Below are 17,058 nucleotides of genomic sequence, written 5' to 3'. Positions count from 1 at the left end.
CGCCGTACCGTATTCGTATGTATCTCCTGAAAGTTTTATTTTTTTAAAATCTCATACTCCTACTCATTAGTGATATTTTCCCACTTAAAAAAAATGTACTTTCGCGTCTTTGCTCATGAAAATCAGAATGTTATTTTGAATCTGGTTTCTTAATTTCAACGTTTGCAATCGGCATAGTTATCAAGCAGGTCCCTTTAGTAGTATCACACCTCCCTCAGTTTTGTGAAAATGCTCTGCTCTACTTTGAACTTCAATAGCCATGTAGTTACATCCCGAATCACATTTTTCCGTCTGCTCTCAACGTCGAAGATTTTAAAATCAGGTATGTTCATAGTGGTAAACTCAGCTTTTCCCAACGGCGTACATGCAGTCTTGGCCTGCTGTTTTCATTATGGATGCCTTGTTGATACAATTTTACTCTCATGATAATTATTGCATTATGCACAAAGACATTGAATCATGTAGACCCAGCGTTTGGCTCGGTTTAGGACTGGCGGAGCGAGGCAAGTCTCTCGGAGCTCCATGATTGGCGGGCGGGGAAGGGGAGAGAGCGTGTGTCCCAAGCACTCGAAGAGGCAATGGAGAATTCATGCCTGCGCTCGGTTTTTCACAAATATCTCGTTTAGAGTCCATTTTCAGACAAAATTCCTAAGAAGAAAAGTTATAGAGCACATAATTTTACACCCGATTAGCATTGTTTCATTTTTCCGAACTAATTATTAACGAAGGAAAAAAGCCTTACAATCCGACAAAAATTCACTGGAGCCGCTAATGCGCATGCGCAGATGTGCGCAACCGGGACACACGAACTCATCGTTGCAGGTCGGTGCCACCATTTCTCATTTGCGAATTTTTAAAAGTTGCCTCGCCTTCCGTAACACAGGATGCACGGTCTACGTGATTCAATGTCTTTGATTATGCACCACATTCAGCGTACTGATTTGCCAGGGGTTTGTCACTAACTCCTTAAATTGCCACCTTATTTGAATTTTGCTCATGGAATGTCTAGCAGGACTCTTCAGGATGTCGTCTCATTTATACACTCTAGTTATACCTACCATCCTCTGTCTTTGACCTCTTTGAATTTAACTACTAGACTAGGTATCTGTAACCTGAGAGGTCAATGCTACATTTTCTTCTAGCATTATGTGTCATTGCTAAAGAAACACAAAAGTGGAAATGCAATTTGAAGAGTCACAGTAGATTATGAAGAGCCGCGTTGTCGAAGTAAACTGTTTGGGACCGTTTGCAAATGGATTTACCCAATTCCAAACGGTTTGTGTTGTTGGACTCAGTAAGAACTACCCAATGACTTGTGTGTGTACGTATGTATGCCCAACTTTTATACAAAACACCCAACGACCCCAGAAGGTTGATTGGGACCGTTGGGTTGCGCAAACTAAAAAACTAAAGAGAACCGGACAAGTTTACTTCAACAACGCATCTAAGGTTGAGCTACTAAGGCAACTTAATAACCTGCTTGTGCTGGTTTTCTAACTTTAACAAGTTTACTTTATAAGACTGCACTGAGAAACCTAATGCTCACCCTTGTTTTTCAAGAAAATACTTTGCAACGTTACAACTTCATTCCAAGTTCGATGTTCTATTTTTAGATAATGCTGTCAATGAGAGAGATTACATTTTTTTCAAACCAGAAGTTCAAACCTTGCTGAAGAAACTAACGGGATTAGACATTAACAAAGTTTTTCGAAGGAGAGCCCTTGGTGAAACTCCGCAACCTCCTGAGTACAAGTTTATGACCACAGCACAAATTCAGAAGGTACATATTTTTTTTACTATTTTGAATCTTCACAAACTATAATTCATAGCAGAATATTTTATTTTGGCCTTTTTATATCGCCCTAGAATTTGCTCCAAGTTAGTTGATATCATTTTATTTATATTTATTTCCGAAAACTAATAAAATATTCCTCAAAGCAATGTAACTCTATTAAATCCAATGAAGTATCAAAGTAACACAAAATTTCACCTGAGAACCAGTGACATTAACTCCAAATTTAGAATAAAAGCATGAGAAATTTTTTGGTTGGATATTCCTACCAAGATTTTTATCACCCCTGGCCCTAGGAAGGTAGGATGGAAATTAAGATTTTACAGGCTGTCTAGCATCAGGATTTTCCCGATTTTCCCAATTCTATCAGGATTTAATTCCAATTTCATCAGGATTCGAGGAAAAATTGGTCGTAAAATCAGAATTTAAGAAAAGCTTGTGTTTTTAATACTTAGAACTAAATTCTAGAGTTCTACTTTTGCATACGCTTATGCAGAAATTTTAATTTTTCTCCGCCAAAAATCAGGATTTGGAAAAATTATGAAATCAGGATTTCCCAAAATGAAAAAAAACTAGATAGGTACCCTGTTTTACCTTCAGATTTGTGGCAGTAGTTTTTCTGACTGGACAATTTAAGTTGACCTAAATTCAAAAAGTTTATGCATTTACCATCATAAACCTCTCTTTCAGGAAATGGAGAAGACTTTGAAAAAAGCAGAGAAAAAGCTACAGATGCCTCCTGTTGTTCCAATCTCGGAAGATAAGCCCAAGGTCATTACGAAAGACCCTGCATTAGCTGGTTATGACCCAGATGATGCTAAATACATCTTTACAGATATAAACTTCCCAGCGAATGATAGGGTAAGTCATAAAGAGGTTTAATTCTTTACTTACATGCTAAAAATGAGCTGCTCTTTTGACGACAGCTGTAAACACCATAGAGACTCTATTACACTCATGGGATTATATATCAATTGCTTTTGTTATTTCTTGATAATCGTCATGATTTTTTTTCTACTTATAAAGTATCCTTTAATAATTTTAAGCAATGTGGTCAGAATTGTATTTATTTCTCTCAAATAGGAACAAAAACGTTGACACATTTGAATCAAGAAACACGTTTTCTAACTTTATCATTGGCACAGAGTATTTTGATAGGAGCGATATAATCGTTTGCCTAAATACTGAAGAAGCACCTCAAATGAACATATTTATACGAAAAAAAACTATGTTGCACGCAATCCCTATGCACAAAGGTACTTTTAGCATAAATACGTTCAAATTACAGTCTTTTTTGTGAACCCCAAATCCCATGGACTTTGGTCTACAAGGGTATTTTTAAAATCTCTGTTTATTCCTGGCTACATAAGTATCTATGCCCTTAACGTTGCCTTCATCGGTAGTTTGTTCACTAAACTTAAAAGAACTTTATTTTTCCCTAAAATGCCCCAATGGAATGTTATTCAGCAAAAAAGTCTGATCGGTCCAGACGCATTTCAGTTTGGGACACTCTGCACATGCGGAATTCTGAAATTCTTCTTTTGTCTTTTACCTATTCTAAACAATGTTTATTCATTCAGGCACGATTAATTGTTGTGCGCGAGCCTGATGGAACTCTGCGAGAAGCCAACAAGGATGAAAGACATCGTATGAATCAATTGTATTTTCCAGTCAAAGGACGCTCCCTCTATCATCCTAGAATGTTCCAACCAGAAAACTTGAAGGTGAATCATGCATCATTTTTAAAAACAAACCATTTGAATGTGTTGCTTAAATATCTCTCTTGATATCCGGGCTGTCCAAAGACTCATATGCACCTGGATAAAGTAATTTTTCATCAAAAGTGAATGTAGTGATGAAAGGGTGGAAGAGGACATTATAAAGAATAGAATGAAATTTAGTCTGGTTCAAATTCCTCTAAAAACTGTTCAATGAAAACATACCTTCTGTCTAAATGAAATATAGCAAAATCCGAATGAATCGGTCTCTCAGGGTGATCCTTAGAGTGACACCAAAGATAATGGATTGGATTTTGATCTGGGTCCCAAGAAAGAAGAAGACTATGAGAGCAAAAAGACTTCAAGTAAGAAAGGGGCAAATAATAGTAGTTTTTTTTTTTCATCAAACCTCTCAAAAGTTCGAAGGTTATTATGAAGGTGATTAATTTTTTGACTCATTTTTCTTTATTCAGGAAAAATTAGGAATCCACTTCTTGAAAAGTAAACAAATGAAGGCTGTCGGCACATCTACAGACTAAAAGCTTTAAAAATAAAAAATCTGAAGTAAATCAGTTTAGTGGTTACTGATGAAGAAGGCAAACAAACTTTTCATGTCGAAAGTCAAAATGTATAGAATTTGAGTAAAATTTAGAGCAATTTTGCAAACTTGGTTTCAAAATCATAGATTCAAATCTCTCATTTAAAAACTAAGTGTAATTTTGTAAATAGTTTCCAACAACATAAAGGGCCTAAAATTTATGGCAGGTCGTCATAATCTCAAAGTTGATTTGGGGCTGCTTTCCCCATTACATGAGTCATCCAGTGACTGCTTTTCAGTTTCACAGCTTGCTTATACATACGTTAAGTGCATAATTTTAAATGAAGCAATCTTTTAGTAATCGTTTAGTACTTCTAGAAACAAGGAAAGTACCAAATTAAATAAAATAGGAATCGCTAGACTTAAAAAAAAAAAAACAGAAATAAGTAAGAAAAGTTATAGTTTCCTTTTTTTATTATTATTCTATTTCTTCTAAGTTAAGCATTCTCTATTTAAACCTCTTAAAAACAGCTTTGACTTTTGTAGGGTTAAATGTCTCATGTTTTTCTCCTTTTACTCCAAATAAGTTTGTTTTATACTTCCAATTTTAATATCCAATTTCTTGAATTTTCACAGCCTGTTTTGGAACGGCGAGACTATGAATTTATACTGGACCGCGCATGTATTCAGTTTGAGCCAGACAGCATTGAATATCATAATACAGTGTCTGTAACGTATGATCATATAGACGAAACCCGGTCTTATGAAGTGTTGCGTTCTACAAGGCACTTTGGACCATTTGTCCTTCATTTAGTAAAAAAACGGGAGATTGATAATTTGCTTGAAGAAAATTTCAGATCCGACCGGTGAGTTTGTTATCCATGGCCTTAAAAATTATTTCTTCAGAATCATAATCTTTTTGAACTCTCAGTAATAACAATCTGATCCCGGTTTTCTTCAATATTCTACCGAGATGGCTTTTTATTTTTCTTGATTTAAAAACCTGAAAATGCATAATTTTTTAACCAGAAAAATTTTGTTGCAAATATATAAATTGCTTTGAAAGTAATCTCCATCCTATTTTTTCAGATACTGAGATCAGCTCATGTATCGGCTATTATTTTTTAGCTACGTTGATGGCATCTAACGTTTTATTTATCTCACCTTCAAAAGATATTTTGTCAAAAGAAACCTTGCAGTTACCTGATTTCCAAGTTTTCCATTATTTGTGTGAATCGATAATAGCATTTTTTTAGCAATCATTTTTCCTCTTTGTATTTGCATGTATTTATTATCAATGTCATTTTTTCTCTTTTTTTTGCAGGTTAGAAGATGCTGCCTCACTGATTCAGTTGTATCATATCGTGCACCCTGATTGTAAATCAGCATCTACCAAGTATACCCCTGGGCGGGAGATTGAATTCATACAGGTAAGATGTGTTCTCAAAATTCTAAATGAACATATGCAAAGGGGTTTTATTAGATTTATGAAACTCTTTGACTAATCTGAACTAGTCTGTAATCTTGTTTTTTCGTTTTCTTGGATTTTAATCATAATGCACTTACAGCTTTTGTAATATGCCTTCCTTTGACTGATAATAATGGACCACTAAGTCAGGTGCAAATTGCAGCATTATGATTTGTTTTCTCATCAAAATTGAAAGTAGAACGCAATTTGCCCAACAAATTTTACTGTAATCAACTCTCAACCAAGATAATAACGTTTTTTATTCAGCGTTGTTTCAAGCTTGAGCTCGATAGCAGAAAATTCAGGCGGCTGTGCTGTACTTATGATGGGTCCAATTAGACCCAAAACAAGTCTGCAGTTGCCTTCCTGAATGGTCGTAACCAGTGTTCCTCCGAACAGCGTATCTCTTATAGGGAAAATTGTGCTCAAATGAGCTTTTTCCCTCTGTATTGAGATTTTCAGCTTTATGCTAAAAAATTCCAACTAACTGTTGATACAATTAGCGCACTACAATGATTTTGGCAGACTTCTCAACAAGTGGTGTTCCTTCCCTATTCTGTGTTCTCCAAAGTGAAAACAACGTGCAATAGCCGAGCGGCAGCGCTGATACTAAGGTTATCATATTTTCTTACTGTAAGGCCTGCAAGGCTTACCGCATATTTTCTTACGTTCAATAGGTGTTTTCACGCAAGTAGATCATGGTTTTTTTACGAGCGAGAAGTTTAAATTTATGTATAAGAAAACGTTAATACTCGTTATGAGTTACGTTTGGTAATTTATGTGAAACTAATCACGTTCTTCAGGAAATTTTGATGAGAAAACATAAATTATAACCCTTAAATTTGCTCCATGTCTAGTCGTCTATCAACTACCATTTTTCATAAATGATTTATATGCTGAATTCACTGGACTTCTCTATTTTTAGGATGTTTCAAGGATTTTCATCTACCTCATATTTCAAATGATTTGTTTATTTGTTTCAGGCCTACATTGATAATGACAGTAATAAAAAGAGTTTTCTCCAGGCAGCTTTAGATTCTGTTGAAGACATCCAAAAAGTTGATTCAGGTTAGGTAAAGTTAGAGCCAATATTAATCTAAACTAAGGTACCACGGTCTCTTTGTATGTATTTGTGCTCCATGTTTTATTTATGTTTAAAAAATACAACCAAGTTTTCCATAAGAAAGTTAGACAATGAAATTTTTTATCACCTCAAGTCATTAAGAGGTTACGGTATTGATTACTTGTCCTGGAAAGCCAAAGCATCTCAGGCCAAGTCACTCCTAGAAGGTCTTGGTCAAGATGAAGATGCCATACGTATAATTTCCTTTGTGTATTAATGAGTGCATTTTTTGCTAGTTAATGGAAGATTAAAATGGTATTTTTTCAATGTGCAGTGAGAGAACAGCTAGATAATACTGATGACATTTGGGAGTTATCGAGAAAAGGAAAAACTTGCTCCAAAATAATTATCCTATTTAGCAACATCAGTTATAAATTTAGCCAATTAAAAATAAACAGATCGTCAAGATAAAAGGAAAGTTTATCCCTTAAATATCAATTTTTACCTAGCTGTCCCTTTTCCTCAGGCTAGCTTTGCACTTGACCTTTTTTTTGGATGTGCGCAGTACAACTGTTTCCAAGGCTTTCCCGGCAGTTCCTCCCTTTGAAGTAGGTATGTGGTGAGACAAGTGCGGAAAATGAGTATCACGCTGATCATCAAGGGGAAAGAAGCCTTTATTCTCCTTTGTAATGAGCCAAGCTCCTCCTTAAATTATTACTAATATGCATCCACTTGTCATGTTTGTAAAAACAATCTAATTTTCATCTTTCTCCTGTGCTCTATGCAGTTACTCTAAACTCTCACTTACTCTTTTTACAATGTCAACTTTGAATATTGATTTTCTTTAATCAAACTATATTCAACCATATTGATCCAACTTTTGAAGGAAGCCTCGGCAGGAAAAATTATGATAAGCTCAATTTGGAAAAAAAAAAAAAGAATTCCTAGTGATTGCCTACACTCCCCCCCCCTCGTGCCGAACAAGAGACATTTTCTTGACATTTACAGTGTAGCACTGACCTGATTCTGATGTTTTCTGTGCTTATGATAATTGTCTTTGATATTTGAAAAAAATGTGTTCAATCCATTAATGCATTTCACTATTTTTATTTTACTTTCAAACAGGGAATTGAGAAAGCTATGCACAAACTATTGCTTAGATTATACTAATCTTTATGTAAAAACTAATCATATAAATAAAAATACTATACAAGAGTGTATTTTAATCAGAAAATATTTTTCCTGATTCTATATATTTCAAGGACGACAAAATACACAAAATCTGTCACATATATGAAATTAATTTTAAAAAAGGTTGGAAAATCAAAATTCTCAGTTCGACAATAAAAAATATAGCCATAAAACAGGATTAGAGCATTATTACACCAGTATTTTCGTTTTCATTTTGCAAAGATTCCAACATATCTGCTTGAGAGTTGTGCACAAATTCGGGATTTGAATGAGTAAAATTATTTCACATTACCCTTTACGAGATTTTTGCATTAAAATGATGTAAAATACAAAATTAAATACACAGAGGATTCTTAGGAAGGCTATGTAAATTCTCCAAAGATTTATCAATAAACATATTCTAGCTGGAAAAATAACAATTTCAGTGAAGGAATAAGGTCAAAAAATAAAATCCTTTTTATACAAGGTGAAGTGTTGCTAGCATTTGTTTCTTCAATTTCACATTTACAGTGGCTGAACTTAAATATTTAACTGAGTAAACTTGGCAACAACAGTACATTTGAAAGCTGGGCTGGTACCCACTTATTCTACAGTATAAAAATTAGTAACAGGTATGTACAAATGATGAGTAAAAACAATTAAAAATGTACATCCATTCTCTAAAAATAACTTAATCCACTATGCTCACAAGGATCATACTCGTGGGTTTTGACAGATAAATCAGGTATAACTTGGAAGGATGATTTCTAAAATTTGAGACAGCTTTGTACACTCAAAGTACGAAATAATTAATTAACTAAGAACCTAAAACAAAAATTTTGTGCAAATGTTTGCACAAATTTGAGTACGGGTGATGATCAAATACGTCTATATATCTTTCTTTGACATGAGTATTAGAATTCAGAAGTCTCACGAAATGAAGAAGTTCTAGAAAAGTGAATTGTCCAAAAAAATTCCAGGAATTCACCACAATGCTGCGATTACTTAAAAAGTTAAAAGGTTTTAGATGATCCTACAGATTTTCAAAAGGGAGAATGAAAGGAAAATTATACTGGACGCTATGATAATGAAATGAAAGAAGAAAGTATTCCAAGTTGGGAAATGATGTCAGAAAGTCATGTGTGGTCATTAGTGGCTATGTTGATCTCCATTTGTGATTGCAAGTGAGGATGTTCCAAAAAATGTAAAAAAAGGGTTTAGTTCAGCCTTGGTCGTTTAAGACGGTCTCGGCAAAAAAAATATAGAAATGCAATCACCTCTCTTTTTGGCTGTGGTGAATTTTAGACTCAATTTGTCCTAGGGTAAAAAAAGAAAGCCAAGAGAGGCATTTCGAACATGACGCTTATGACTAAGTGCTATAAATTAACATGGAAAATTCACTTCTTAACTTCATCAACGTTCGACTTCTTTTCTTGTACCACTTTCGTGCTGGTTTTCAGATTTTACAGCATTTGCACTACTAACTTTTTCCCTCTAAATAAAAAGTATTTAATATAAATAAGACGTTTTTTAGCTATTCAATATTTTTGCGTACAGTATCTCTTGAAAATACAGTTTAGAATTTTTTCTTTTTGCTCTTGGTTTCACGATAGAACATTTGAACAATGGCTGTTTATTGTGACACAAAGTATATACACATTTATTTACAGATAATTCAGGGGGTTTAAGCAACTTTGACACTTTCATTCTATTTTTAACCAACCCCCTCCCCCCACCTAAAAAAAAGAAGTGAGGAAAAAAATAATAATACGTAGTGTTATCATGATAATTTCTAATTCCCTTCCGTCTTAGCAACCTGAAAATATTCCGTTGAATAGATGGTGACATTTTTTGGGAGAAATTATCAAAAAGAAGTAAATAAAACAAAAAACATTGCATTCAAAGAATGAAACAAGCTGCACAGGGCCAATTTGGATCAAGGCCTAGGACAAAAATTTGTCTTTGTTTTTTAGGTTGTTGATTTATGTAGCACCATTTGATAATAAGCCTTGATAAATTCTTCAAAGGAAAAAATCAATGACTAAAAATACTTTAAAACAATTTCAATTCTATCACATCAACTCATTATTCAAAATCATACCCTGCCTAAAAACAATAAAACTACCTAAACTTCTTCCTAATTCAGTATAACAACCTCGCTCTAAGATGAGCAAACAGCTGGAAAAACTTGCATTAAAATCAATGTGATTAAAAAATACTATTTGAAAATCATCTAAAATTTTACTGTCTTCACCTCCTTTTAAAATAATTCTCCATAATAGAGGCTCAACAGTTATTCATAATTCAACAAATTTAAAAATATACCTCTTTGATATCTCATTATTTCTCTAGATAATTTTAAAATATCCTATCATATCATTATCAGTGAAAAATATTTAGTTTGCGCTTGATATAAAACAGTAACCAACAATGGCAGTCAAGATTTAACTTGACTGGGTCTTTCTTAAACCAACTTAAAAGCATTATGACCATTTAAAGCTTGAAAAATTGAAACTTGAGTTACAATCTCAACAGACAAACCTCTGAAAATATTCATTTTTCAGGGAGAAAATGATTGTATGTAATATAGTTAAATAATGTGCTAAGAAACAAATCATTCCACAACTTCATTCAAGCAGTTGATTTTGATCACCTCTTTCAGTTTCTTGTTGGAGTTTCTAGACTTTATTTTACTATATTGAAAAAAGGAGTAATGTATCTCATGGCTCGAGACTATTTAATCTGTGATTTTGGATCATAAAGTGGGATACTTCCTGAGAGAAGTTCCGTAAGTAACGGTTATAGCAATTAATGAATAACAACTGGCAGTCCTGAGTACGGTTTATATGATGTTGCCACTCCTAAAAGAAAAATTGGAATCCCTCAAGATGAGTGTAGATGAGTTCCAGTATTCCTCATGACTGGCAACACTGAGTTAATCTTGACAAGAAAAAAAAAGAGACATGGAATATTCTCATTTGAGAACGGGTTTGAGAGTTTACTGGTAGGATATCTGCCTGAACATGGATGAGATTTCTTCCATCGTTTTGTTTTTTGTTTCTGGGACCTTTTTCCAAACAAAGAGGACAAACAAACCCAATAGGACTGCAAAAATCACAAACACATTGCTTCCGAGAGCCTCCTGTAAAAGACAACAAAAAATGTGAGTTTTTTTAAGGCTTGAAATTTGGTCAAGTACATCATACTCTGACATTACATCACTATATATGATGTACCTGAAAAGAAATCTCAAAGCTGGAAAACTCAGAATTTAGTTATTGGTACCACTGTATAAACGCTGTATCAGTGTTACATCACAGACGAGCAATACATATCAATTAGTGCTCTTTTGTGGCATTAAAAAAGGTTTACAGCTCAAGAAATGTTACTTAAAGGGAAAGCGTTAGAAACTTGCTGGACCATGTTCTGCTGACTATGCAGTTAAATCGCATAGTTTTCCTTTTTTTCTCTTGGCACAAAAATAGACGAAACTAATTGAAACCTGTTCTTTCAGATGGTAGAGAAAGTTTTTCAATAAAAGACAAAATACCTACTGATTTTTCCACCCAATTGGCCAAAAACTGCTCTCTTGAAAAATTAGTCTTCAGAAACTCAGTACGTTGCTTCTCCTCAAGATAATCACAATACTTAATAGAATAAATTTTAAACAAAAGGCGAGAAGTGTAATGTCGGGGGGCAGTAAAATCATCAGGACCTCCGAGTAAGGCAGCAGATTACTAGATCCTTATTTTTAATAAGAATTGAATCAATTTTTTAAGAGGTCCAAGCTCCAAAATTTTTTATTTTGATTCATTAACTAATGACAGTCGCTGAAAAGTAGGCGTATCTTGTACTGAAAGGACAGGTTTCATATCTGTTTTTAAACGTCCTAAATAAGCATTGTGTGTTAAAGTGTCACCCTGGCGAGAAATGCACCAGTATATGAGCATCAGCGAGAATATCTGCCCAAGACTAGCGCTGAAGTTTAGCTAGTATTTTTTTGCCAAGCACCGCTTTTGTAAGGGTGGAGATTTCGGAAGTCGAAGTAAAACATCATACCTGGAGAGGAAGGAATCCGAGGCCAACCATGAAATTGGCTGTCCAGTTGACAGCAACAGCAATACTCGCAGCAGTCGGGCGGGCAGACTGATTGAACAGTTCAGAGACAAGGAACCAAGGTATAGATCCGGGTCCGACAGCAAACATGACAACGAACACAATGACCAGCAATATGCAGAAGTATGAGATGACTATCGATTTTTCCTGGAAATAAGTGAAAAAAGACGTTAGTTCAAACTGAATTCTAGACAAGCATTGATATGTATATCCATCTCAAATTATGACAGCTATACGAGAGAAGAAAACAATTTCCTGGAGTCATATTCTAGGAAATCTGCACAATTTTAATTTTCTTCATCGTTGTCATCAAAACACCTCTCTTGGTTCTGCACAATACTACTCAGTATTCATCATGCCCAAAAATTTAATTTTCAGCTCCAAATTCCTGAACATTGACAAGTAGAAAGTTTGATTTGAAAAGCTCATCGTGGTCAGGGGGTTGTACAGAACATAGATCAAATAATAACAACAAATCTTACCAGACATAGAATTTTTTTGTTTTCCGTGAAAGGTCCTTCGAGAAAATTTCTGTTTCACAGCTTTATTACCATGAAAGAATGGTATGGAAAGTCAAATTTTGGAAACAATTAGAGTAAATTATGACTCCCAAAGTTCATTCACTGGACAATTTTTAGTATTTTGCTATCTTCTTAGGGTCATGGAAATAAAATAAACATAATTTATATATTGAGTATCTGATAGGAAATGAAAATTCCATCAGTTCATTCCAGTGCCTACGAGTGCCAGTATGTTAAGTTGGCTGCGAATGGACTCGATGAAAAGAATGATTCTTGGTCATAGAGTAAGAGAGAGGAGAGTCAAAAATGAACTTACTACAAAAGCAAGACAGATGGTCAAGAGAACAGTGTCAACAAACATTCCAGAGAACCCAATCAGGAGGAGTGTTTTCCGTCCAGCTTTCTCTACAAGGACCAATGAAATTAAGGTCATAAGCACATTCATTGAACCCATGCCTAACGTACTGTATTGGGCTGCCTCATCTGAGAGCTGAGCCATCTTGAAGATCTTCGTCGAAAAGAACATGACCTGTAAAAAAAAGAAAGAAACAGGTTCAGTGAAGGGTGACCTTGCATACTGCATCTTTTACTGAATTATTGAACTGAGGACAGTTACTGCTGGATGCATGGATTTTTTTTTTGCAAAAAAAAACAACTTAGTATTTCTGAGAAAAAAAACAAGCTTCTATTTTAAATCTAGTAAGAAACTAGTATAGCAGGGTGTCTAGCGACCTGGAAAAGCAGGAAATGTCAGGGAATTTTTTTTGTGTAGAGAAATCAGGGAGAACGTTCCGGAATCCGGAAAAATTTGGAATGTTACGGGATTATATTTTGCAAGCTATTTTGGTGTCAGAGAAACGTCAGGGAAATAGAAAAACACGGATTTTTTTGTTGAAAATTGATGATGAATCAAGTTTCAGTAAAATAGAATGGATACTAAAATTTCTATCCTCTGATGTCTTTTAAAATTTAAAAATGAAGCAAACGTATCTTGTATAAGTTTAGGCACCATATATTTTGCTATATTTATTACATTATATCCTTAAAACATGAACACACTTTTACTTACATCTAATCAGTTCAATCGTGTCAAAAAGTTGGGAATGTTTTTCCTTTTAGGCAGGGAAATGTCAAGGAATTACTTTTTCCTTCAGTCAGGGAATTTTAAATTTTCCCCCGGTTTTTTGGCCGCATTTGTTAGGGAAATATCAAGGAAATGTGGGGGAATTTCATTTTTGAAAATTGCTAGACATCTTGTACTTACGAGAAAAAAAAAAAGCTTTTATTTTAAATCTAGTAAGAGACTAGCAAGGTCAATTTAAACTCACAGCATTGATTCCTGATAGCTGCTGACACACCATCACCATAGCTGCAATGAAAAGGGGGATGCGGAGTTGAGCATTCGATAGCATTTCTCTGATTGTTACTTGTGGGGTGAGCTTCATGGCTTCGTACTCGTTTTTCATCTCTTCCATCTCATCATGTACTTCGATTGTTCCGCGGAACCACGACAGATCTGTGAAACGAAAGGAACATAATTATTGCTGATGTTTCTGACAATTATTGCTGATTTTTCTCACAATCAGATTCAATCACTTGCAAACAACGGGAACCTTGCGTTAGGATTTTCCCAGGGAAACTCAATTTTCAAGGAAGAAATGCTGCGCATGTTATGGGTGTTTTTTGAGTTCAAAAATGTTCAAAATTTTCCTCCAATATACTTAATAAGGTGTTTCCAGAAAAAAAAGTTGTCCAGGGAAAACTCGATTTTCAAGACTTCTTCAAGACATGTTCTTCTTACGTGTTTTGAATCTGTTTTTTATTTACACTGAATTCGGAAATGATAACCGTTTTCCTTTATTTCATCAGGATTTTCTGAAAATTTAATTGTTGAGAAAGGGGTTTTTCTAGGCAAACCTCTCTTTTTTTTACAGGAAAATTGATAGTCTAGACAATCCTGATGAAAAAGAGAAATGTTTTAGTTATATGTGAACTTGGTGCAAAAAAACACATTGGCAATACGCAGAACATATGAAGCGCTTTTTTTCTTCAAAAATCGATTTTTTTCTGGAAAACCCTACTTATACGGGAATATTGATTTCCCAGAAAATCCTGGTGAAACGGAGCCAAGTCATCATGTTTAGGCTCAGCACAAAGAATCACATCAGGAACATCTATCACATGTTGAGCGTTTAATTCTTGAAAATTCAGTTTTCCTTGGAAAACCCTCTTTCTCACGGGAAAATTCGATTTTCCGAAAAATTCTGATGAAATAGTGAAAAATAGGAGGTATTTCTCGACTCAGCGTATAAAAGGTGTGAGTCACGTATCACATGTGTCGAGTTTTTTTTTTCTTTTGGACGCATGCAGATATGTGATACATCCATCACCTTCTTGAGATTTAGTTTGTCAGTGTAGTAGCCATTTGAATCTCACCTTTTTGAGCTTGAAGTTCTAGACCGTGGTGTAGGAGTGTGTGCCGCGGGGATTCTGGGCAGAAAGGAAGCGTGATGACTTGGAAGATGGAGGGGAGCAGAGCTATTTCGAACAAGAGTGGCCAGTTTTCAGCTGTTCCGAACACTGATTTTAGTCCAAATATCTGAGAGATGAGGATCGAGATTGTGACAACTAACTGATACACGGTTCCGACCTGAAACAAACAGAAAAGCAATACAGTAAAATCTATGGAATAAACAAAACTTAACTTCTCTCATACTTCAGATCTTGTGTTTTTTTGGTTTTCTCCCTTAGAGTTTCGTTTTTCTCCGAACAATACATTCAAGTTGCATGCGAGTGTTCTGACTAAGAATCCAGAACGATGGTGAAACTGCAGAAACGTGTATCTTTGTTTGCAGCGTCGCAGACTTCCTGTCATGCTTAATTTTGTACAGGGAAAACTACCTAACGTCATTTCTTAAAAACTTCGGTGATGTTTATTCTCTGTAAGCTGAATATTCTGAACATCTCAAGCCATGATGTTCGTTGGGTCTCCTTGTAAAAACAAAGTATGGGCGGAGATTTTGAAACACTGCAATCGAGATATGCATTTTTGCATTTCCCCCCTAAAATATAAAATTTTGAGACAAATAATGTATTATTCTTCTTGAAATTTTTTAATACTTCAGATCACACTGCGAAGAAAATTCTCTGGAAAATTGGACGGAAAATTCACGCAAATTCTCCAGAAAATTTTCATACGGCGTTCTTCCTTAGCACTGCAGTGCAGCACCCGGGCCCTCGGTCTTCTGGGACGGTTTTTTCCCATTATTATTTTCATTCTTTCCCTCTGTGAGGGGTCTAATCAACCCCGAGGGTATAGTGATATCTGAGGTTTCGTTACCTCGAGTATGAGCGCCTTCAAATTTGCAGAGTAGACAATGTGAGCTCCCATAGGTCGAAATGGTGGTATCCTGCTAAGGCGCTCTCTTCGATATATGGACCGAGTTCATCAGAAAGGAATCACTCCACATTAAATTAAATCTGAGAAAAAGAGGTGTGAAGTTTTATCCCTGCATAAGGCTCCAACGTAGAAAATAAACTTTAACCCCTCTTTTCACAAACTAATTTCTATTTTTGGACTTTCAGTTTTTGGCAGGAGAAAATACCTACACGACTAGTGGAACTCAAAAACATTCTTAGCTCAATTTTTTCGAAAATGTGGGTTGGTTTCTTTCTGATAAATGATCGGTCCATTTATAGATCGAAAGATATCAGATTTACCGAGGGTGATTGGTCCGCGTCGATGAAGTAGGACCAGTCATGATGAAGCTGATGATGGAGTGTGCATGAAGCTTCGAAACAATTGTTCTTTTTGTAAAATAGTAATAAGAGTTTACATTTTTATAATTGACGACTGAGTGTACCTATTGTTTCAAAGTTCACTGTTGAGAGAGATCTATGTTACTCTAGAATAAGCACTGTAAGTTTAGAAAATTGAATATTTGTCTTACCGCTCCTCGAAGATTCATCGGCGATATTTCACTCAAGTACATTGGAACGAGACCGGCATTCAAACCACAGTTAACACCGATGAAAAATCGTCCGGCGATAAACATTTCATAGGATCCAAAATTTTTCGAATGTTCTGAAATCAAAAGTTCGGAAATATGAATCAGTGTTGCGAGTTAAATCAATTTTCAAAATTCCATGAGTTCCCTCGACTCATAGGAAAAATTTCCTGACCACTGGCGCTGAGTGCTCTGACTTCTTCCTGATTTCTTACAAAAAAAGAGAGGAATATTCCCTGACTATTCCAGGTTTTTCCTGACCTTTGCAACCCCGATACAGCGTTTTTCCTCGGCAAGGCAGCCAAGTTTTCATTCCTAAACCACCAATAGGCTCGAGGTTGGGAATTCTTTGAGAAATTTCTATCGGTCGAAAAGAGAGTACCTGTATAGGGAGAGTATGGACATGTCGAAGTATGGAACTCTTAGGGCCCAAAAGGGCAGCCAACCTTCTGACACAAACAATTTCACTGTCAATCGTCAGATTCCAATATCAAACGAAGATGGCCAAGAATGTTCATGAATGGACGTTCTCCCGCAAAAATGAGTAAAATGCAAGAACTATGTCGAATGCGGTTCACATCGACTGCACTGTGTTTGGCGCAGTGCATGAAGTATTCCTACAGTCTTGTAGGCGCTAATATGCGTTTCACATAGACCACATTGAG

General features: G+C 35.3%; 2 protein-coding genes across 3 annotated transcripts in view; one reads left to right on the top strand and one right to left on the bottom strand.

The window, feature by feature from the left end:
* Nucleotides 1-17: 17 nt before the first annotated feature.
* Nucleotides 18-6,702, top strand: mRpS22 (mitochondrial ribosomal protein S22). Its single transcript, XM_019040439.2, has 7 exons — nucleotides 18-322; nucleotides 1,614-1,780; nucleotides 2,483-2,653; nucleotides 3,373-3,516; nucleotides 4,685-4,914; nucleotides 5,373-5,478; nucleotides 6,500-6,702. Exons 1-7 carry the CDS (start codon nucleotides 229-231, stop codon nucleotides 6,587-6,589), a joined length of 1,002 nt encoding a protein of 333 aa, XP_018895984.2. The 5' UTR covers nucleotides 18-228; the 3' UTR covers nucleotides 6,590-6,702.
* Nucleotides 6,703-7,795: 1,093 nt separating this feature from the next.
* LOC109029784 (solute carrier family 2, facilitated glucose transporter member 1) overlaps nucleotides 7,796-17,058 on the bottom strand; it is an 85,156-nt gene continuing 75,893 nt past the window's right edge. For both annotated transcript variants that reach the window (XM_019040419.2, XM_019040426.2), the window contains exons 4-9: nucleotides 16,337-16,470; nucleotides 14,823-15,036; nucleotides 13,715-13,902; nucleotides 12,703-12,915; nucleotides 11,809-12,012; nucleotides 7,796-10,891 (exon numbers count right to left, since the gene is read on the bottom strand). In XM_019040419.2, the coding sequence (XP_018895964.1) occupies nucleotides 10,748-10,891; nucleotides 11,809-12,012; nucleotides 12,703-12,915; nucleotides 13,715-13,902; nucleotides 14,823-15,036; nucleotides 16,337-16,470 (1,097 nt within the window). In that variant the 3' untranslated portion in view covers nucleotides 7,796-10,747. The remainder of the gene's footprint in view (nucleotides 10,892-11,808; nucleotides 12,013-12,702; nucleotides 12,916-13,714; nucleotides 13,903-14,822; nucleotides 15,037-16,336; nucleotides 16,471-17,058) is intronic.

Source organism: Bemisia tabaci, chromosome 2 (genome assembly GCF_918797505.1).
Source record: "Bemisia tabaci chromosome 2, PGI_BMITA_v3".
NCBI classification, from domain to species: domain Eukaryota; kingdom Metazoa; phylum Arthropoda; class Insecta; order Hemiptera; family Aleyrodidae; genus Bemisia; species Bemisia tabaci.
This window is presented reverse-complemented; position numbering and strand designations above follow the sequence as displayed.